The following is a 24,169-nucleotide window of genomic DNA, read 5'->3' as shown; positions in this document are numbered from 1 at the left end:
CAAATGTGTTAGCTGGTATTTGTGATGCCTGAAATTTTCCTCCCAATAAAAGACAGTGCTTTTTACCCCTCATAATGATTTCCTACAGTGAAACACTCTTCTTCTTCTACACTAAGAAAAAAGTCAATCTTATAATGCGATAAAGGAAAGTATTTGGCACAGAGATCTCCATCACTTTCCAGTGTAGGCAGCCACTAAGAGACATTTCTCACTGAAAACAAGGCAAAATTTCTCCTTTCCCCCAAATGGAGGGAGGGGATAAGAACACAGGTCACTAAACTATAGTCTATTGACTCCTTCAGCCATAATTAGGCAAAGATTCCCAAACTTGGCAAATCGATGGCATTGAAAAATGGAAAACACATCAAGACCAGAGATGATTTTCCCATTAATTCACATCCTTATTGAACAGCTGACACCCACCTGCAAACTCTGCTCAGGTAAGTGGGGGAGGGGAGACTAGCTGGGTTGTGGTCATGTGGGCCGCTTGCCTTGCCTCCTTCTGATAATGAACTTCTACCCCGATGACTGCGCAGCTGGGGGTGGGGAAGGGCAGGATATTATCTTCAATTTGGTCTCGCTCTTTAGAAGTGCAAGAGCAGGGAACAGGGGTTGAAATTCATGGAGTAGAAATGAGATTCTGAATTCTCAGTGCATTTCCCTGATCTCCGCTCACTCTTGCAGGTTGACTGCACTCAATTTCCTTTAGATTTTCCCAGGGGGGTGGGGAGGGAGGAGAAGTGCAGGGTCCTGAGAAGGAACCACTGTGCTTCTGTCTCATGGAAGTTCTATTTCCTGTATCTACCCCTATTACTATTATTATTATTAATCCTCACCTGAGGATTTTTTTTGAAGCTGATTTTACAGCGAGAGAGAGAGACGTTAACGTGAGAGAGAAACATTTATCGGTGGTCTCCTGTACATGCCCCAACTGGGGATCAAACCCACAACCTAGGGATGAGCCCTGACTGAGAGTCGAACCCACAACCTTTTGGTGTATGGGACAACGCTCCAACTGACTGAGCCGCCCAGCCGAGTCTACCTCTATTAGTTTTAAGGAAGACTTAGAAACTTAAGGAGGCCTAAGTACAAAACATTTCTACTTTCTGTTTCTTCTTAAAAGACTTTAAGACATTTTTGTTAATAGAGAGAAGATTTTCCCTAGGGTCTTTGGACCATATTTGTGAAGAGTCCCTCCATGGTTCTTCTCTGTACATGTTCTCTAGGGGAGAGGAATGCATGTAACATAATATACCTTCTAGGTATTAATTTCTTCCTCAGTTTCCCCTGCCCTTTTGGGAGAAACAGCTTTCACTTTTCCAGAATGTTTTTACATTCGAATATCAGAAAACTTCTGCAAAGTCCAAGTATGGGCTTGGTTGAAGTGCAGTGTATGGAGAAGATGAAATGACGTTGATTCTGGACGCACCAGCAGTGAAAAGTCAATTATGTTCTCCCTACCGATGATCAAAGGCAGCAGAAAGATCCTAGTTATTTAACAGAAAAGAAAAGCAGAGCCTGTAAAGAAAGGAAAAGGGCTTCTGTGTCTGGTTGCCCATCTGGTGCATTGACTCTACCAGAAGTGGTGAAAATTGTAGCAGCTTGATGGGCCGTTGGGCTGACGTCCTTTGTTGGGTATTTCTGAGGACATAGATTTGGACCTGGAAGGAGGTGAAAGATTGGATTGAAAAGAGGTGGGGAGAGAGAATCCCAAACAGATCTTGAAAGGGGGCACATAGGTTGGAATGAGCACAGTGCTGGTGTGGTGGTGGGGGTGGGGGGGCAGTGAAGGTAGTCTGCCTTACCCAAGGGAGGGGCAGCCTCACAGGAAAAGGATGCGGCCTTTGGTCTTCTCCAACCCAGGGTTAGGGACAGGCCTGGGGTGATGGGGTAGCGGCCTGCTCTGGTTCCCTCTGGCAGAAAGCCTCCATTATAGGTTTTGAACTGCCATGGAAATTAGTTCCCAATTCCACTGAGTTCAAGTTCAACTCTCCCTCCCACCTTTAATCCCTCAAGAACCTATCCTTTGGCCATAGGAACTTCGGAATAATGGGACAGAGAAGAAAAGGTTTTATTTTCTAAGCAATGGATTGGATAATCAGTATTCTAGTGTTCTCTTAATTTGGATTCCACTGAAAATCCAAAGCAGATTCATAACTACTTCACACAAGGACAAGTTCTGGATTTCGGTCTCTCTCTTTGTTACACACACACACACACACACACACACACACATTGGCGGCATTACAGCCTACCTCCCTCCCTCACCCTGTTTCCAGTAGGTTCTGACCTGGGCCCATTTAATAGCATGTAGCTGGTGAAGGCAGTGGAGGATATTTTAGTATTTGACTTTGAACTCATAAATAAACATGGCTGTGTATCTAAGTTACAGAGGAAAGCACATAATTATCATACCACTTAAAAAATACAGGCTATTTCCCCCAGGGGAAAAAAAATAATGTTGGCTCAAGAATATTGTATTGTTCTTCCCCCCGCCCCCTTAATTCCTGAAACCTACCAAGAAGATCTTAGAGAGTGATTAGAGTTTCCCAAGTTGGGTTCTCAGTGATTCTGAAACACTCCTTTTTGGGACATACACAGGTGTGCGGATCTTTATTAGATACGGCCTTGGCCCAGGTGCCTCACTCGGTGTGTTGTCCCACAGTCATCTCCAAGTGGATTCCAGATCTGCAGGAGGAACTTCCAAAAAAACCACACAAACGCCTGATCTGGCAGGCAGACCCCTCAGGGCAGAAAGCAAGAGTAGATTCTCCGGTTCTGAGAACCAGACCGTTCATTATCTGGCCTTTGGTCTGCCAGCCCAGAGGGAACAGGAAGCCGGCCTCTGAGTCCAGGACCTTGGAATGCAAAACCCCAGGCAGTTACTTGCTGTGGTTTTGAGCTCTGTCCTGGAAGTTAAGAACAATCCGAACTCTCTTCTACATAGCTTTCTAGTCAATAAATACCCGCCTAGCACCTAAAGTCTTTGGATTTACTCCAGTATGAACCCTTTACACGGTATGTTAACACCATATTTGTTTTTAAAGCCAGTCTAATATGGGTACAGAGTGCCCAGGTCACCTGGCTCATTAGGTTGCTATTTAAGACTGAGCAGATCAAATACCCTCCCTAAAAAGCCTTCGGAGGTTTTGAATGCCTTACATAAACCTCAAGCCAGCTCCTGGACAATATTGTTCATGGCTCACACTTGACTTACAGTTTACAGACTAGGGGTGAGGGACCATTTGAGAGGAAGGCTCTGAATTTGCCACAGTTAGTACGGATGTGCATTTGGACGATACGCTCGCCCACTATCAAATTGAACAGCTCACTTCCAAGTCCTTTCTTGGAAAAGGAATTCAGATTACATAACCATGAAAAACAAACCAGCATGAGCTAACATGTGGTAGCACTTTATGGCCTAAGGTTAGTAAGCTGGCACCCAGTTCCATGTGCCAAGAAGAACAGTGGGAACGTGAAATCCTGCCACTTTTAAGTTGTGCCACTTAGTGGTAATGACAGAGCACTTCACCTTAGGACTTGGGAGGATGAAACAGGCACCCATTGACTGCCGATTAGGACTGTATGGTCCTTTGCAACCTAGGGGCCCATTAGAGCAATTTTTTAGGTCAGCCGTCCTCAGTAGGAACATTGCTGTGGAAGTTTCTAGTCACCCTCAGGATTTCATCCAATGCCTCCTCTTCCAGGCAGCCTTCCCTGACTCTGTGGCCCTGGGCAAAGGAAGTAACGGGTTCTGACCTGGTACAGCTGTCCACGAGCGTAGATCGAACTATTCAGTTTAACCAAAGACTTCTGGTGTTCTGGCTGTTTAAATATTTCAATTCAGGTGGGCTTCCAGATAAAAGACTCTCTATGTGAAATTTTAATGTACACTTCCTGGCTTGAGAGCCATACGAAGATTCTGCCCTAAGGTTCCTGCTTCAGGTCCCCAAAGGAAATCTACCGACATCAGCCCTGAGGCTGGAGAGGCGGCCAGTCACTGAGAAGGGCTACTATCTCATTTCTGACAGGTCACCAAATGAGAAGGCGTTTCTGCCTCAGGCAAAACTTTGACCTGAATTTCTATTTTCAACACAGAAATGAATAAAAGAAAACAATCTGACTCACCCAATTAAGCAACCACCGATTCAGCCTATAACCTTTCCGGTGATTAATATGCCTTCTAAACTTACTGTGAGGTGTAATAACCACCTTAGTTCTTGCAGGAGAAATTACAGGTAATTAAATGACAACCCAGCTAGAACATGAAGTACCAATAGTTATCTTTTGACTCCTTACCAAGTGGCATGGTACTGAGAGAGGAACACGGACTATCTCAATTAATGCTTACAAGAACCCTGGAGTGAAGGTGCGTTTAGTCATTTGCCCAGGGTCTCACGCTTGGTAGTGGCTGGGGCCAGGAGGTTCTTGGGTTTGATACCTACAGCCCTGCACCTCGCTACCTCCTGGTTGGCAGAGGGCACAGGAATCAAGAAGGAACACATTCTTCAACGGCTGTGATCAGCAGTTCATCTTTATACATCCTGAACACATATCCTACCATTTTTTACTTTTTTCGTGAAAGAATACTTCTTCTGTTGGTAATTAAACATCCTATGCAGCTCGGAAAAAGTGTTATCTGTTTTGTTAATAGTCATGTGTTCCTGTTTCCTGGTTCCAGGATTCCAGGATCTCAAAAGCAAATTGTCCTGGAAGGGAAAATAGAAGGGGTGACCTGGCTAGCAGATGCTGAGCAAGAGAGAAAAGCTAGGTCCCTCCAACTGCTCCTTCTTCTCCAACTTCCAAGAGACAGAGAAAGTAGGAATTCAGCTTTCCTGGGTTCCTTTGCGGGTCATTTGCACTTCACCTCATCCCCTGAGCTCGTGGGTGAGGCGAAAAGGGAAATGGTTATTTTCCAACTCAAGGGAAATGTTTTTTTTTTTCTCCTTTCCTTTCCTGATGACTTTCTTTCAACAGTTAGCTGGGAGGGCACAGTCTGCTGAGTTTCCACTACATGGAAGTCCTTTGGTCTACATTCACCCATGCTACCTGTATTTGCGGAATGTTTCCTACGCCTTGGGCATTGACACTGGCATTAATGTTCAGTACCCAGGTTGCTGCTGGATACACAGAGAGCTGGATTCCTACGAAGTCAGGCGAGCCCCAGATGCCGTTGAAATATTGCATCTCCTCTCAAAATCAGAAGTTTTGGGGTTGGGAGCGTAAAGAAGCAGAAGTCAGGACTCACCAGAGCGAGAGGGGAAGGAAGTGAACCAGCATAAGCTGGTTGTTCAGGGTTTCTCTGGCTGAAAAAGGGGGGACTGGAGTGTAAGGGAGTCACAAAAGTTGCTGCCTTTGGATTTTGCGACAACGGGAGGTAAAGAGTACCTCTTCTGAGACCACGGCTGAGCTATCAGTATTTACGATTTCCCTTTCTCCACGTGCCAGCAGGTCTTACCGAAACACACTGGGATCTGGATTCCTAGTGTAGGGATGTAGAGAGACCATCAGTCTCAACTTGCCTGAGACGGTCACAGTTCTTGCATTGAAAGTCCCACATCCTGGGAAAACCCTCACTCCTGGCAAGGGTCACACTGGTCATTCTAAACTGTGCCTTGAAATTCAATACCCTCAGCCTATGCTTTGGACTTAAAATCAACTGAGAGTTTGAAAATGCTACATTGTCAGGATTTTGTTTTTCAATGTCCTATATCTTAAAATAACAAAATATTCCAGAACTATTCTCACCAATTTAGGGCAGGAATGATTTAACTGGTTCTCAATTTTGGACTTAAAATAGAGTGACTATAAAATTTAGCTGCAGAATGAGGATACTTTTTTTTAAAGATTTTATTTATTTATTCATCTTTAGAGGGGAAGGAGAGAGGGAGAGAAACATCAATGTATGGTTGCCTATCGTGCGTTCCCTGCTGGGAGTTGGCCTGCAGGGAACTAGCCTGCAACCCAGGCATGTGCCCTGACTAGGAATCGAACCGTGATCCTCTGGTTCGCAGGCCTGTGCTCAATCCACTGAGCTAAGCCAGCCAGGGCCAAAATGAGGATACTTTTGAGAATAATAGAAGGAACCCAAATTATTTTTAAATTATATATTTTAACATATTTATTTCTTGACCAACAAGTTGATTTTTATAATATCATTGGAGCTATAAAGTATTTCCATTAAAAAGCATTTTCAAAAATAAAGTTGTTTCTTAAAAATGTATATGTCTAAGCAAAGTTTTGAAACATATTTATATTGATTATCTGAATATTAAAAATAATATAAGCAGACTAACTGTTGTTGGTATAGATGAATATATCTCACTGTTTCTTAGCATTATATTGGCTAGTGCTCTGTTACGGAGATATTTCTGAAGAATGCATTTTTTCAATATGGTCTTATTATAGATTTGTTTTTCATAAATTTACCACAATTTTCCCCCTTCTCTGTTCTCTGTAGTCCACAATATTTTCAATGGAGAAATTGCTCTTCAGGTGGTGAGGCTCATGGTAAGTTCAGAACACATGCTACTCAGTGGAAGAGATTCTCAATTCTGTTCTTTGTATATTGAAATTTGTAAGAATTTCAGCTAAGACATTTTCATAGATGCCTCCCTTCAGAGATAACTTTTTAAACAGATACATTTACAAGGCAGAACTTGCTGTAAATTGTTTCTACTCTTTAAAATATTTTGTATCATTTAGATGCTTCATAATTGTTAGCTTTTGCAGTTTTATTCCATCTGGGGACAGAGTATACTTTGATGAAATAAAAACAAGGTGATCCATCAAAACATTATTCCACAAGTCAGGATATTCCACAGCACAATAATAGAATTTCCTAATCAAATCTTAAATTTATTAAGTTCTCAATGTTCAGTTTGTTCAATTATTTCCTTGCTTTTACAGGATACATTTCCATATCTCCCCAATTCCAAATTTTGTTTTTATTAACTGCAATTCGATGAAAGCATTGTGGAACATTTCTGCTCTATAGATTTAGCAAGAAATTTACTGAGAAGAGTAAGAATGTATGCAGAATCTGATCTTCATAAGAAAACACACTTTTACCTGCAATGTTAATACGTTAAACCGAATTGATGAAACCACTTACAAGACTGTCAGATGAAGTAGTTTTTAACTTAGAGTTGTTAAATGTTATGAAAAAAAATGGAACAATGATTGGAATTAAGTTTTCATTGGAAGCATCTGTTGACACATCAAAGAGGAGTCAGCTGTCTGCAGAGTTCTTCTGTTAATTAAACCAAACACGTTAACAGCGATTGCTTCCTATTTCGTACCTGTTGATGAAAGTCTTAAAATAATGTCTCAGATTGAAAGTGAATTCTGTGGCCTCTGCGCTATATTTATGATTTGCACTATTATTATAATGGGTCCCATGGTAAATGGTAAATGTTGGCAAAGATTTTAGGTACGTTATCTATTCATCATCAACTTTACTGAGAAGTTAATATTGTGTACTTAGTTTTTCACTACATATGCATTTTTGTTTTGTTTTGTTCTGTGTCAGTTCTTGAGCTCATTGTTGCTGAGAGGGTTCCTTGCAAAATCTTTTTTTAAATTTAATCTTTATTGTATTTTTTGGCATTACCATTTAGTCCCCTTATGCCCTCTTCCCTCCAGCAATCATCACACTGTTGTCCGTAACCATGAGTTTTTTCTCCTTTTTGCTCAATCCCTCCATTCCCTAAGCTCTCCACAACCACTAGCTGTCATCTGCTCTCCATCTATGAATCTGTCTCTGATTTCTTTCTTTATTTAGTTCCTTAGATTCCACGTAGGAATGAAATTATATGGCAGTTGTCTTTCTTTAACTGGCTTATTTCACTTAGCATAATGTTCTCCAGGTCCATCCATACTCTCCCAAAGGGTACAGTTTTCTTCTTGTTTATGGCCAAGTAGTATGCCATTGTGTAAATGTCCCGTAGTTGTTTTCTCCACTCATCTACTGATAGACACTGGGGCTGCTTCCATATCTTGGTGATTATAAACAACACTGCAGTGAACACAGGGGTGCTTACGTTCTTCTGAATTAGGGTTTTGGGTTCTTGCAAATATATTCCCAGAAGTGGGATTGCTGGGTCAAAAGGTAGATTCACGTTTAACTTTTTGAGGTATCTCCATACTGCTTTCCACAGTGGCTGCACCAACCTGCATTCCCACCAGCAGTGCCCAAAGGTTCCCTGTTCTCTACATCCGCACCATCATTTGTTTGCTGATTGATTGATGACGGCCATTCTGACAGGTGGGAAGTGATAGCTCACTGTGGATTCAATTTGCATTTCTCTGATGATCAGTGACATGGAGCATCTTTTCATATGTCTATTGGCCATCTGTACATCCTCTTTGGAGAAGTTTGTATTCAGGTCTTTTGCCCATTTTTTGAATTAGGTTGTTTGTTTTTCTGGTGTTGACTTTTGTAAGTACTTTATAAATTTTGGATATTAAACCCTTATCAGATGTATGGACGAATATGTTCTCCCATTCGGTGGGTTGTCTTTTTATTTTGTTGATGTTTTCCTTTGCTGTGCAAAAACTTTTTAGTTTTTGTATCATCTTAAAGCAAATTCTTTAAGCAGATGATACAATAATAAACAATAAAGTAACTAAACAGTAGAATTTATAGTATCTAGTTGATACGCCAAGTATTTTAGCAGGGCCACTCTGTATAGGCTCTGTGGCAGGCATGCTGAATGCCCACTTCCGACATTTATTTCACATTCACCACATTTGTTACTTCCCACATATCATTCTCACTGTGGCATGCCCACAGCCCAATGGCCAGTGGCAAGGCCCCCAGTCAGGACTAAGGCACAACTGACTCTGACCCCACAGGGTCACTAGGGGGAGCAGTTCACAAACACCGCTCCCACTTTCCTTGGGACCAGAAGTTAGCGGTCTAGATGCACCTGTATGCAGCCACACTTATATCAGCCAGTGTCCTGTATGCTCTCTTTAAAGTGGAGGCGTTTATTTCTATGTCAAGAAACGTTTTGCAATAGTGAGAAGGGTTATCTCTGATTTAACCTCTTGTTTCTCTTCTCTGCTTACTGTAGCGGTATCTGACCTACGACTAGAGAAGACCACGGAGAAGGGGGAAGCACAAAGTGACCTACCAAACCCATCTTAGGCTATTTTAATACAACTATTAGTAATGCTATTCTGTTAAAAGAATATTATTCTTTTAGCAGCAGCGACAACAACAACTCTGGGAAACATTAAAGCAGACAATACCAGGACAATAGAAGAAAACTGGGAAGTATGTTCACCTTTGCAGTTCACACAGGAGGGCTTCATCAATGGATTTCTGTACTCCCCCTGCCCCAGCCCTTTAAATCAGAACTAGGTACAGACTCCAATGTTTCACTGTAGGAAAACTGTGATATTCTTAGGGACACTCAAGTTTTATTCCTGCTTTAGGGAATTTCTTCAGCTTTTATTCCACAGTGTGAAATACCTGATCACAGAGGTTGGGAGAGTCATTCACTTCCCCTCATGGTTAACTTGACTCCTGGAACAAAACTATTACTGAAAATGAGCTGGGGACCAGTTGACCTCAGTCACGTCATCTCTCACGTCATAATGCTGTCATCTCCAGAGCAAGCTTGTCTTGCAAGTTGGGAAATTGACTTGTGGCTTTTTATTGTCGCTTTGGAAACTCGGACCTGTAGCAGCTGCTTTCTTTTTTTGAGCATCAGGTTTCTAGCAATGGAATAGAAAATATCATTAACATTGATTCCAATATTGGGGAAGAAATAATCACCAGGTAAGCATTTTGTTTTCTAAGAAATGCTACTGGAAATTTAAAGTTGTATAAATAATTTCACTTTATTCATAAAAATTACTATTGCAAGAATGTATAAGAAAAAATTTTGAATTTTCTATAAGGTAATTGATTCCAGAATTATGAGGTTTTATCTGTTTAAACTGTTTTCTTTATTTGCATTTTTTTGCCAATAACTTGGGTGAATTTTTGGAAATATCTTCATCTCACTGACCTCAGCTACAAAATGAAGATTTTGGTCTAGCAGACGCCCAGTGTTCATTCTCCTTCTCCAAATTCATCTTTATAACTTTCTTGAATGTTTGGAGTTTCTACCATGTGCATGTGTTATTATTACTTTTTTATTTGGCTAATCAAAAACATTATTTAAGCAGTAGGATTATGGATCATTATTTTTCTGTTGTTTTCTTCTAGTTTAAACAAGCCCGTGTTACTTGAAAAAGAGAGTAGATTAAAACATTGGATACATTGAGGGAAGAGAGAGGAGCGTAGAAAAGAGAATGTAGCAAATCAGAGTCTGTGCAACAACAAATACTTTTAAAGATTTTCCAAGGCATAGGGAACCACCTAGTGGTAGGAATAGAAACAGCTTTTGAAAAGTTTCAGGCCCTTTTTCTTGTGGGTTCCTACCACTGAGTATGTCCATACTATTGGAATCAATTTTTGAAAACATACCAAGATGATAAATATCTATTTTTGTAATCAACTTTACTTAAATCATACCAATATGTTGAATATGTAATATTTACCCCCACACCTTTGTTTCCTAGAGACATGAAAATCCCTTAATATCAAGGTTTGTAATTCTTGTCCCAAAGAATATGTGAACTTCATGGTTTTTTCAGTTGAAAGAAGTCCAGACATGCACAGAACAAGCATGACCCTTGTCTAGCAGAGACCCCTAGTCTAAACCCACTGGTACCAGGGAAATCCATTGCAATTACACTTGTAATATCACAGATGAGCTAGCTGAGTTTCCATCTACAAGACAGAAGCTTTTGGTACATTTGGGAGACCAGGTTGCATTTATCACTAGCTGAAAATAAAAACTTCTATGTTATGACACCTTCTGAATAGTTTGAGCTCTCCCCAAGCAGAAACGAGATAATGATGGATGGAAGTTTCTCTGGCTGATGAATCCAGGAAGCCGAGTAAGAAGAAGGGACAGTGAGACAGGGAGGGAAGAAAACCCAGTAGAAGCATGCAATTTCCCAGTTGTTGCAGTAGGGGCCAGGGGTTTCAGTCTTCCGGGATCTCTCAGGATGGCCCATGTGAAACACCCAACCCGAGGCATGTATTTATCCACTAGTTCCTGACCACATTCACTGAAGATTGGCCCTGGAACATCTCCTTGTCTTCAAAGGTCGGTCCTGGCTGTTCTTGTGTACTGGTTTAGCAGGCTCCCTCAGCCTCAGAGAAAGTCCTAGAAGAGAGAACTGGAGTGATCCATGGCTTGTACTCGAGGTGGAAGAAGTCTGAGCCCACACACAACTATGTACCTACCACAGCTGTGGCTGCAGTCAAGGTGGGCCAAGGGGAAGTCATAGAGGAACTTATTATACACCACACCTAACCCTACTCAGAACCACTCGTCCTCCTATTAAGTTCACTGTCATTGTACCTCCAACCTGGTGCCCACGATCTCTGAAAAAAGACTTTGTTCAGGAGAGGATTGGAATAAGAAGCTCTGGTCCCCGCTGTGGCAAATGGTCCTGAAGTCCCGACTCATGTATTCATTGACTCTCTGCTCCACCACCCATTCTATGGTCCCTCATCCTTGGCCAGTATCAGCTGGCCTAATTTATTTGCTTGGTGCTGGAACCAAAGAGCTGTGATTCACAGGCAAAAAGTAGAGATGGTGGATGAGCAGTCCAGAGTGGATAGATTGGCTCAGTGAGGCAGGGAATTGAAAGGGAAGGGCAGGGACCAAAAATGGACTCTCCAAAGACATCTACACTGGGTTAGATAGGACTCACCCCCTTCAGTCCCTAAAAGAAAACAACAAAACAAAAAAGTCTTGAGGAAAATAGACATGGGAGAGGGAACCATACAACTGAAGTGCAGAAATATCACAGAAGTCCCTGGAACAGAGTCCATTTCACGATTCCCATGTTCAAGGCAGGAATGTATTTCTTAACTGCCTCGTATACAGCACAACACAAGTCTTGGCTCCAGCGTGGCTGTAACTACTAAACAAATGAATGTATGATAGTAAATGTAAGTGTCTCATTCAAGCCTTGAAACTTCTCTAGTGCACGTCTTTCTCTTTCTGTTTTCCTCAGGCAGCTAATAAATAGTCAAATAATTCCCCTGGTAAGCAGTGCATTTTTAATTGGTGTTGGAGACACAGTTTGGTTCAAATCCCAGAATGACCACATACTAGACTGACCATGACAGGGAATAATACAAGTTCTTTACCCCTACCTGCTCCCTGGGGTTTCCTTCTTAATTCAAGTAGAGTGGAGAACAAGGCTCTCCTCCAGGTGGTAGTTTTACCTCCCCAGAAGGTCTTATTTTTTAATTACTGCGTGTGAAATAGAGGGAATTACTAGTTCACAAGGATGAATTAAAACAGGTTTTACTCTATAGGAATGTCTGAGCATGGTGGCGGAGCCAGGCATAGATACAAAAATAACATGTAAGCATACTCTTTCGAGGAAATAATTGTTTCTAAGAGGTGGGTAAGAATAGGGAGGATTTCTGAAAGAAGTACATTTGAACTGGGCTCTCAGAGTGTAGAATTTCAGTGAGAGGCAAGGAGCAGTATGGCTTGTCTAGCAGTCTGAGGAAAGGTTTACACAAAGTTGGGAAACTATTGAAGAACCACAGCATTGGAGATCTTATAATGTCACAATTCACTGTTTTGCTCCTGCCTTTAGAAGCTTCTTTCAAGTTGCATGAGGAACTAAAACAAGTACACAGACACACAAACAAAACAGTACTCTTTCAAAAGTGAGAGATCACATCATTTTGGAGATTCTTCTGGCTACAAAGTCCTCCTGTGGAATCCCAGCTAACAGGTGTCCAGAATCACTTGTTCGAATTGGATCGGCAGGGCGTCTTAGCAACAGCAGAGGGAGAGGGGTTCGAAAATGGAAAGAAAAGAAAAGAAAATGATCAGTGCGAGGACAGTACTTAAGAGGTCCTGCATGTTCAATATCATGCAGGTTCAATATCATATAGGTCCAACATCAAATTACATAGCTTCTATGTGTCCTAGTTAACTTTTAGATAAAATAAGACTTGCGTGAAATAATTGTTAAGAATGACCCTGGATGAAGAGTGCATGGCAAGCATAACACCAAGTATCTATGCCCTAAATTATATATTTAATAAATAAGTGGAAATGTATGCGGAGGATTAAGTGTTTTCACCAGACAGCACTCTCTTACTGGCTGCAGGCGCTAGGCCACACCTTCCCAATCAGAGGCCCCGCTGCCTCAGTTTTTGGGGAAAAAGCAGTTCAAAACTTCCTTCAAGTAAAGCACATAGTCTCCGCCCCCCGCCCCACCCCCGCAACAAAAAAATCTTTGAGGTTGAGCTTGAGCACCTCTTGGTTAGGGCTCGATTTTTAATTTCATTTGAAATGACCAATCAAAGGCGGCAGCGCGTGTGCGCGAGAGCGGATTGGCCCACCGTTGCTTATAGCAACCACGATAGGGTTGCAAGCCGCATTGGTCTAGAACCGAAACCGGCGCGAGGAAAACGGGTGGCGGCTGCGGGTAGTTTGAGTTGGGAAAGGGCCTCCAAGTCTCGGAGGCTGCACGGAATCCGACCCTTTGAGGAGTGTGTTTCTTTTTGGGCCGGAAAGGTGAGCGTTCTGCGCGGTCTCGCTACCGCGGCGGGCGCGGGGGAGACGCTGGCTTTGTGCCGGAGGATACTGGCAGGGGATGCTTGTGGGATTGCGCTCCCTGACCGCCCCCCCCCCACCCCCGCCCCCTGCCCCCTACCTGACCCGACTGTAGAATCCGGTCCGGGTAAAGCTGTGCTGCCGCCAGTGTCCCGAGACCGTGCTCGCGCTAGTGTCCCGAGAGCCTGCTGGGTCATGAACTCGCACTCTGGAGGTCAGTTTCCAAGTTTGTAAGGTCAAAGAACTGGAGATGAGCAGCTATTTCCCGTGACAGGAGCCAGTGGCTCCTATTGGATTTGTGGACCTGGGTCCCTTGGTGTTTGGAGGAGCTGCCAGCTTGGATTTTGGTCTGGGTGGCGGCGGGTTGGTGTGCTTACTGGTAGTCGCCAGAGCATTTCTCTGTTGCCTTTCATTCATGTGGACGCACCTGTGCATCTGTGTCTGCTCTGTTATGAGGACCCAGGAATTGACCAGCCGAGTCCTATCCTTGAGCGTGTTCTGGAGGAACCGGCAGGTTTCATGCTCAGGCACAGCCTTGGCGACGTAGGCAGGAACTAGGGTTTCGTGGAGGAGATGGGGGATTCTGAAGGAAGGGAAAGGGTGAAGACCAGCCTGCAATGCCTGGGGGGAGGGGGCGTGGTCAGACGAGTCGCACGTAGCACCAGAGATTCCTTGGGCATTTTACACGGTTAAATGATTCGCGCGTGAAGAGTGTTCACAATGTGTCTGGGATAGGAAGGGCATTTTATGGAAAGGACTAGAGTCCTGTAAATCCTCTTTCGGGGAGTCTTAACCTCCAGGGCTTTTCCTCACCACGCCCCCGTGCCCCGCCCCATCCTTTGTCCCTCACATCTTACTTTTTAGGTTTATATATTTTTTGGCCCTTTTTCCCCCCCCAGTAGCTCCATACAGATTCTTGATGCCTTAATCTGCTCTAATCAAAATGAGCTTGGGTCTAGTAAGTGCTTTAACCACTTCATTATAACTGTGTCTTCGGTTGTGAAATAGAAAAGCATCCGAATTGCCGGTCCTCCTTGCCAATTTCCTAAGCTCATCTTTGTATCTGTCTAAATCGCTCCCTTTTATATTTTGTTGGCTATAGCGTCTCAATGTAATAATTTCAGTGACTGGCAGAATTCTTGAGGTCGGTTACAGTATGTGCCTCTGGGGTACATACGGTCATCCCTGAATGAGCAGGAAAGGGATAGATTGGACTGGGTAGAGCTGTCTACTGGGACGGTGTAAATTGCCTGTCCGTGGAAAGGCTTGGGACGCCGTCCTGCAGGAATTTTGGGGGGCAAATGAGAGTGGAGTTTAAGAGGCTGTCTTCAAAGAACTGACATCTGGGAGTAAAAAAAAAAAATTAAACTTGCTGAGAAAACACAGCTTTCTAAAGCTTGATAAATAAATGGTTCCCAAACCTTTGCTTCTCTCTCTTAAGAATGGAAAATCTTTATTATTCTTGGTACTTTCATCTACTATTTATTAGTTGTGCTGATAACAAATTTCACCGATAAAGTCGTTTGAAACGAGCCACTAACATGGTTGTAGACATCATTCTCACCCCCATTGCCAAAATAACTGGAAAATGAGTGCTCTTTCCCTACTTAAGTGCGAAAGGCTAATGAATGAAGAACAGTTGCCTTGCTTTTTCTCCCAGCTGATTTAAACATACTAAGACTCCTGAGACGTGGCTGGGGAAGGAGGCCGTACATCACTTGCCTCCTGGAACCATAGGTTGAAATAGAGAAATGGAAAAGTGTTCTGAGGCTTTAGGGCACAGGTGGCAAATACAAGGCCCACGGGCTGAACCCGGCCCTCCACCTTGTTTTATCTGGCCCAGCACCTTGTTTCTACCTGGCAGCAGTGCTGATCTCTCACTTAACTGTTAAGGAGTAGTTACATGTATACAGTCCTAAAATTACATTTGGCCCTTTGAAGGCATCCACGAAGCTGATGTGGGCCCTGGTGGAAATGAGTTTGACACCCTTGCTTTCCAGGAAGTTGCCACCATAATTATCCCCATTATGAAAATGAGGAAACCAAAATGCCGAGCAGTTGAATAGCATGCCTGAGGTCACAGATCTTGTAGGAGACTGAGCTGGGATTGGAATCACGGAGGATATGTGCCTCTTTCCTGGTCAATATCTGTGTGGAGCTGGACTTGACTGCATTTTGCAGTGATTTTAGTACTAATTGTAGTAATAGCTTTGTCCGTTCATGCATTAATTCAACGAATGAGGACTGCTGGAAGGCGAGGTGGTTCTTGTGTCATGAGAGACCTTGACCACCTTGTGTACCTCCCAGAGGAAGAGCAGCAAAAAGGCAGTGGGAATTAAGGACTCGAAGAGGGGAAAGAAGAGTATTTACAAAATAGCTCACGTATTTTATCTGTTTATAGGACCACCTTCACCCAAAACCTCATGGCAAAATAGTCGTATTTCGTATAATGGAAACAAACTGGTCAGTAGACAGCAGGTAGCCCTCTAAAAATGGGAAATAAGAAAAACAGAAAGTAATAGTATGACAAGCAAGCCTATGATATACTTCCCCGAACAGTGTTATTGGTAGTCACCTCTCAGAGGATGGGAAGACAGGTGTTATGCATGCTTCATTATGTTTTGAAATAGGGAGTTTTCAAACTTGATGTTGGCACTGGTTCTATAGACTCACTTTTCTCTGAGACTTTTCAGTGTCCTTGTACTACAATGTGCAGTAAGACTAACAGTCTGCTTCCCCCCCCCCACTTTATTTACAAATGTTTGCATGACAAATAAAAGCAAAATGAGCTGGGTGGTGGAAGAATGGAAAGAAGGCCTGCCCACCAGAGCTCTTCAGAAAATTCAAGAGCTCGAAGGACAGCTGGACAAGCTGAAGAAAGAAAGGCAGCAAAGGCAGTTTCAGCTGGAGACTCTGGAGGCCGTGCTGCAAAAACAGAAACAGAAGGTAGGCCTGAGAATCTGGGGTTCACAACGGTCCACTCATTCTTTGTGTGAATTATTTCACCTTGGCCTGTTCCATTTAGAGAAAAATGGATTTGCTATCTTTAGTTGATCATGATCTGTCTCCTTTTTGGATTCTTTTTTTAAAAATAGATTTTATGTATTTATTTTTAGAGAGAGGGGAAGGGAGGAAGAAAGAGAGGGAGAAAAACATTGATGTGAGAGATAAACATAGATTGACTGTCTCTTGCATGTGGCCTGACCAGGGACAGAACCCACAAGTCAGGTGTGTACCCTGACCAGGAATCAAACTCACAACTTTTTGCTTTAAGGGACAGTGCTCAACCAACTGAGCCACACTGGTCAGGGTTTTTTTTTTGAGACATTTCATTTCATTTGCCTTGTTTTTTCATCCTCTGTCCTGCCTTCTGCTTACCTGCTAGTATCGGAGAGGGGCACGGACAGTATACAACTCTTTGTGGTCTAAATGGCTGTCACTTTTGGAGAGTGGGCTTTTCAACCTGCTATCCCCAGGCCTCATCTCTTTAGGACTGATAAAGGGAAACTTCAACAGTGATTCCTTCTTATCGCTTCATGAACCAGCAAAGTAGTGATACAGTCACTGCTTCTGAAAGGTCTTTGCTAGTGGGAGGGTTTTCAGTTGCTTACATGTGTACTGGCTTTAGCAGTCCAACTTGAAAGTGAGCTGCGAAGGGAGATTTACAGGGCTTATTTTTATTTCTTTCTTAATTCTTGAAAGCATACTGAAGCCTCTCTTTCCACCATGGGTATGTGTAGGCCTGAGCAAAGATAAACAAAACGTGACTTTGAGACTTTAAAGTGAGATATTTCCTAGAAATATCTGCATTCAGCAGGCATTGATATCTGGGTGATTACAGTCCTCTCTCAGAAAATTGGTCGTCCGTGTTAAGACAAGTTTTACAAAGAATACCTGGTAAATTCACAAACTAAGAGAACTGTCTTGTTTTGAATAACCCCTACAAGGTTGAGAATGAAAAAACGGAAGCTACAAACCTAAAGAAGGAGAATCAAAGCTTGATGGAAATATGTGAAAACCTGGAGAAGGCTAAGCAGAAGATTTCTCATGAACTTCAAGTCAAGGAAGCACAAGTGAATTTGCAAGAAGGACAGTTGAGTTCAACCAAAAAACAAATAGAGAAATTGGAACAGGAACTTAAGAGGTAATTGTTTGAATGGTGTTTAAATGGATATCTGTGTAGACATTCATTAAGATACATTAATCTTCTCCTTGAATGATGTAATTATTACACGTTGTTATAATTTTTTTTGCTGGGAAATATAATGATCTCTAAGGAAAATTGAATCTGACATACTTGAGTCCTATCAGTGCTATAGATAACTCAGTGCTATAGAAATTCATTGAGTGGTTGCTCACTTCTTTCATTCATTCTGTCTATGTTGAGTTTCATGAACCAGCATTGTGCTACTACTGTGTGATATCACAGTAAATGATACCAAAACTGTCCTCAATCCTGATGAGGTTGGAGACCAGGAAGGAATTTCCAGTGGGACCCATCTATAGAGCTGTACAGTTTATTTTTCTTTAGCGTTTGGGACATAAATGCTGAGAAGGTGAACAGGTGTGCTGCTTTACGGGTTGTTTTTGGCCAGGGTAATGGGACAGAAGACATGGAATAATTGAGGATATTGGGAAGAGGGTGATTAAAGTCCTGGATGGTGGCATCTGGGCTGGAAATGGAGGGAGGGAAGCAAAGTCCAGAAGAGGTTCCTCCTGAGATTTCCATCTGAGAGGGAGCTTAAGCATTCCTTAGTCAATTGGCCAATTTCAGTGTCCTAGTGAAGCTATAAAAAAGTGCCTATTACCACTTTTCCAATGACAAAACACTAGAGGCCTTATCAAAAGAAATTTAGTGGGCCCTAAACACTGCTCACTTAAGAATGGTATTTTCTCCTTCTCAGAGAGGAGTTTGGTCCAAATAATGGGAATGATAGAAGCTAAAAGCAAAAAGTACTTTAGGAAATTGTTTCATTGTTGAGTCTGCAAATACACACCCATAAATTTGAAAAAGAATGCTTTAAATAACAGTAGACATGCAGAAACATCTGTTAACATCTTATATAACCAAAGTACAATGACCAAAGGAGAAATAAACATTGATTCATGCTGTTAACTACAGACTTGATTAGAATTTGAATAGTTTTTCCAGTAATGTCTTTTTTCTGTTCCAGGATCTGACCTAGGATTCCCCATTGCATTTAGTTGATGCTTCCCTAGGCTCAGAGATTTTTTTCCTATTTTGTTTGCTACCTCTGTAGGAAGGTGGCTATCTGTGAAGTGCATGTTAGGAATCAACTTGTGTATTGTGGAGTGTTGTGTTTTCTTGTAAATTGTCTGCCCTGTCACAATTCATGAGAGCAGGGACCTCATCTATCTTGTTTGTCAGTGTATCCTCAGCAGCTGGCAATTGTAGGTCCTCAAATATTTGTCGAATGAGTGAATAATTGTCATTCATTTTGAAAAACAGCAGTGAGGGAAGTGGGAAGCTCACCCAGGAGCCTGAAATATTCATTACTTTGGAAAGCATATTTTGGCCGCTGGTTTTAGAACTATTGCTTTTCATAAGTTAGACAGAAACATTTGTATTTTTAACATTTTAGGACGGGACACTTTTTTATATATTTCTATATTTCATTGCAAAGTGGCATTTGGTAGCAATACTTTGTAAGATTTCCACCGCACAGGGCTTTCTTTACATGGCACAGAGCAACTATTAAATGTCAGCATTACTAGTATTGATGTTATCCATTGTCACCATCCTCATGAGGTTTGGATACACCTGTAGCACATTCAGTTTGATATATTCTTATTTTTTAAATGTGGATATAGATGTTTCTAAAAGGTTATCAGCTATATAAACTTCAGACTATAACAACTATTAAGAGTGTAGCTGTCTTCAGTGTAAGAACTGTGCAAGAGTATAAAAATGAGACCACAAAAACTGTTGAGTATAAAGTTGAAATTGTCCCTGGTGATCTTCCAGTGCAGAGCAGGAGCTTCTTTCCCACATCAGTAGCCACTGACTACATTTCAGGGATGTGTCAACCAAATATGGTTGGACTATTTGAAAGGTTGATCAAAAGCTGTTCATTTTGGAAACCTCATGTTGCCAAACCTAGTATAAACCTAACCTAGTATAAGGACACAAACCTGGTGTAAAACAGCTTCTTTTAGTGCGTTTTTGGTGCTAGTGGTTTATGTCTTTGTCCCTAAAAGAAAAGAGAAAGAAATGTTTATTAAAAAAAGATAGCAATATACACTTTTATTTATTTATTGTATTTTTTTACAGTTTTTAAAAAGATTTTATTTATTTACCTATAGAGTAGAAGGGAAGGAGAGAGGGAGAGAAATATCAACATATGGTTGCCTCTCATGTGTCCTCTGCTGGGAACTGGCCTGCAACCCAGGCATGTGCCCTGACTGGGAATCGAACCTCAGTCCTTTGGTTCACAGGCCCGCGCTCAATCCACTGAGCTACACCAGCCAGGACATATTTTTATTTATTATTTAAAATAATAAGCTGTTTAATGGTACATTTAAAATAAAATAATAATTTTATTTTTTAATGAAAAATAGGGGAAGGGGGGTAAGTGCTGAATTTTGAGAGGGAAAAGAACCACTGACTATGCAAGACTCTTCAGAATTCATTTGCAAGACTTCCAGCCAAGATGGAGGCATGCATGGATATACTTTGCCTCCTCACACAACCAAAAGAAGAACAACAGCAAATTTAAAAATAATAAACAACCAGAATTGTATAAAATTGAGCTGTGTAGAAGTCCAACAATCAGGGAGTTGAAGAAGAAACCTTCATTCATACAGGTGGGAGGGACAGAGATAGGCAGGTGGCTGGAGATGACACATGGCAAGATGGCAGCTAGAGGACCTGGGAGTGGGAGGGGGGGGTGATGCAGTGGCTGGTGGTCTCACATTTGCATCCAGATGAACTGGGAGGAACAACTGGGGAGCCAGATGGCGCAACCCAGGGTTCCACGGCAGGAAAAGAAAGCCTCAAAACCTCTAGCTGTAAAAATCTATAGAGGTTGTGGTTGCAGGAGAAAATTCCAGCCTCACGGGAGAGTTGGTTGGAGAGGCCCTCCGGGTCCTAGAATGTACATAAACCCACCCACCAGGGAATCAGCACCAGAAGAGCCCAATTTAATGGTAGGTAGCGGGAGAAGTGACTGAAAACTGGCAGAGAGCGGAGCAAGTGCCACTGTTCCCTCTCGGGCCCCTCCCCCACGTACAGCGTCACAATGCAGCAGCGTGGGTTGCCCCACCCTGGTGAACACATCAGGCTCCACTTCTTAGTTGGTGCTGTAAAACAAAAAAATATGGCCCAAATGAAAGAACAGATAAAAACTTCAGGAAAAGAACTAAGTGATGAAGAGATAGCCAACCCATCAGACGCAGAGTTCAAAACACTGGTAATCAGGATGCTCACAGAAATGATGGAGTATGGTTGCAAAATAGAGGAAGAAGTGAAGGCTAAGCTCAGTGAAATAAAGAAAAATATACAGGGAACCAGCAGTGAAGGGAAGGAAACTGGGACTCAGATCAACTATTTGGAGCAGAAGGAAGAGATAAACATTCAACCAGAATGGAATGAAGAAACATTTCAAAAAAAATGAAGAAAGGCTTAGGAAACTCCAGGACAACTTTAACCATTCCAACATCCAAATCATAGGGGTGCCAGGAGAAAAGGAAGAACAAGAAATTGAAAACGTACTTGAAAATATAATGAAGGAGAACTTCCTCAATCTGGCAAAGGAAAAAGGGGAAAGAAACGAATAAAAAAAAAAAAAAAAAAAAAACCCACCAAGACAAAAGAAAATTGGGGGGCGCAGGGGAAAGGGGGGGGGGGGTGAAAGGGGGTGCAGCGGGGATAAATGGTGGCGGAAGGAGACGACTTGGGTGCTGAACACACAACAGACAGATGATGTNAAAAAAAAAACAAAAACAAAAATGAACTAAGTAGACAACTAGAACAGGAACAGAATCACAGAAATGGAGAGCACATGGAGGGTTATCAGTGGGGAGGGGGTGGGAGAATAGGGGAAAAAGTACAGAGGACAAAAAGCATAAATGGTGGGTCCAAAATAGACAGGGGGAGGTTAAGAATAATATAAGAAATGTAGAAGCCAAAGAACTTAGAGGTGTGGCCCATGGACATGAACCTAGGTGGTGAGACGGGGTGCAAGGTGGAGGGGAGTAAAGGTGGGAAAAAACGGGACAACTGTCACAGCATAATCAATAAAATATAATAAAAATAAAATAAAATGCACCTGTAGAATGATGGGTTCGGCAGCCTGGATCTCCGCTGTCCAACATGACAGCTGCTGGCCGCAGGTGGCTGTTGCACCCTTGAAGTGTGGCCTTGCAAATCAAGATGCGCACAAAATTCTGAAGAGCTGGTAAAAAGCAAATACGAAGCATTTATTAATTAAAAGTTGAAATGACAGAATTTTGAAAGCTTCAAATTAAATATTACAGTGAAATTCACATATTTCTTGTTACTTTTTTGATGTTAATAGAACTTTTTTATTGAACAGTACTGTTACCTACATTGAGCTCCACTGTGATGCTTTGGTTTGCTGAGTAGTCATTGTCAGCCCGTGATGCATTGCTTCTGAGATCAATTTGGGGCTGGGGGAGCCGGGGCACTTGAGTGCTGTCTTCACTCTCTCCTCGGAGGACTGTGTCCGTGGCAAAGAGAATGGCACACATTAGCCATTCTAATAGGGTGCTCATTATATTTCTGCATTAAGCTAAAGTCAGACATTAGAGATGTGCAAGAATTAAATCTAGATTCTTTGATTCTGAAAGGTGCTCAGAACTTAAATGATAGGGATATTTTGTACATATATGCAATATGTAGCTTGCTTTCCCCATTTCTTTGTAGCCCTTTTCAGCCAAATATTTATGTATTATGTTAACTTGATTCTTATATGTGTTTTAAAAATGTTACCTGTACACACACACAAAATAAATAACTGTCATAAATCACACAGTACATAGATCAAGTCTGTGCTTTGTTATGACTTAATAACATAAGTAATGCCATCCAGTTTTGTAATTTTTTTTTTTAGCCCATGCTTCAGAGATACCAGATTTTCCCTATGTTTCTGAAGTCCTGAGTTCTTTTATATTTCTGTCTCTCTCTTTGGCTTAGAATATAACACGTACTTTGAATATATCTCCAACCTTCCAACTCTTTCTTGTACTCTGTGTGGTTATTATAGGTGTTCATTATAGCCTTCATGACATTGTAATTATTTGGTTTATTTCTGTTTCCCTAACTGGCCTAAGTCTCTTTAAAGACAGGTCACTGAGTTTATGTCTGTCACATGTGTATTGGGTCAATGAAGAGCTAAGAGTTCTGACATGGTGAGTCTTGTAAGCTTATACTGGGTACAGTATGGTGTTGCTATTCTGTGGCTTTTGCTTTGATTGGGCATTCCTCTCGTGACCTTTTCAAACAGCTATAAATCTGAACTTGAAAGAAGCCAGAAAGCTGCACGGGCTGCAGATGTCTCTGGGAGTGCATGTAACACACCACAAAAACTGTTTACAACTCCAATAACACCAAGCCAGTATTATAGCGGTAAGCAGCTTTCCCCTTCCTATCCATGGCTCTTCTAGTGAGATTTCTGTTTTGACAAAGAAATGAATTAATTCGGCTTTGAATTCAATTTCTACTGTGAGCACTCACAAAATGCAACTATTTGCTGTAACCTGTACATTGGTACACCTGTTGAATTCTATTGAGCCATCAGGTTAGTAAGACTAGTTTTCACTCAATTTTTTAAAATTTACATTTAGAAATTCCACCAAGTTGTTTGGACCAGTTCTAGGGAACCTTTAAAAATGTAGCTCATGTCTTGGGAAAATGCATCCCACTATGAAACTTCCTTGTAGCCATTTTCAGGGACCTTAGTGACTTCAGTGTCTTTACACTTGTCAGCCTTTTCTGAATTTCTGCAGAAACTCAATCAAAAAAGCAGACTTATTGGCCGGCCTACAATTTTTACTTTATCCTTCTGTGGTGTGTTTCAAGAAGAATTTCATTTCTGAACATTCAAAACACCCGTGTTTCCATGGATTTTGGTCTTTGAAGAATTTGACCCATATCTCTTGCCCTAATGGAAGTATTCTTTCTGCTATACTAAGATACTCATTTCTGAACTACCTATTGTAATGACTGATCTGTGAGTTGACAAAGTCAATGATCAAAGTCAATCTGTATCTCCTTGTCTGTGTTTAGGTTCCAAATATGAAGATCTAAAAGAAAAATATAATAAAGAAGTTGAAGAAAGGAAAAGATTAGAGGCAGAGGTGAAATCCTTGCAGGCAAAAGTAAGTTAATTAGAGGTCTTATAGCAACGTGCATTTGAGAAAGTGCTTTCATATGGGCTTCAATAGCAGTAGAGAAAAATCTACTTGACATAGAGCTGGTGCATTTTCCCTACACTGAAAAAATAAAGTTCCTCATACATTGGTTATGATATTTC

At 41.8% G+C, this 24,169-nt stretch overlaps 1 protein-coding gene across 2 annotated transcripts in view; it reads left to right on the top strand.

Annotated features, from left to right (window-relative positions):
• Window positions 1-13,496: 13,496 nt before the first annotated feature.
• The window catches only part of CENPF (centromere protein F), a 52,272-nt gene continuing 41,599 nt past the window's right edge, over window positions 13,497-24,169 (top strand). For both annotated transcript variants that reach the window (XM_037035059.1, XM_037035058.1), the window contains exons 1-5: window positions 13,497-13,616; window positions 16,436-16,601; window positions 17,603-17,799; window positions 23,141-23,262; window positions 23,923-24,014. In XM_037035059.1, the coding sequence (XP_036890954.1) occupies window positions 16,440-16,601; window positions 17,603-17,799; window positions 23,141-23,262; window positions 23,923-24,014 (573 nt within the window). In that variant the 5' untranslated portion in view covers window positions 13,497-13,616; window positions 16,436-16,439. The remainder of the gene's footprint in view (window positions 13,617-16,435; window positions 16,602-17,602; window positions 17,800-23,140; window positions 23,263-23,922; window positions 24,015-24,169) is intronic.

Source organism: Sturnira hondurensis, unplaced genomic scaffold (assembly GCF_014824575.4).
Source record: "Sturnira hondurensis isolate 20B ecotype Veracruz unplaced genomic scaffold, ASM1482457v3 Scaffold0022215, whole genome shotgun sequence".
Taxonomy (NCBI): domain Eukaryota; kingdom Metazoa; phylum Chordata; class Mammalia; order Chiroptera; family Phyllostomidae; genus Sturnira; species Sturnira hondurensis.
Note: the sequence above shows the minus strand (reverse complement) of the source record. Positions and strands in the feature narration are given on the sequence as shown.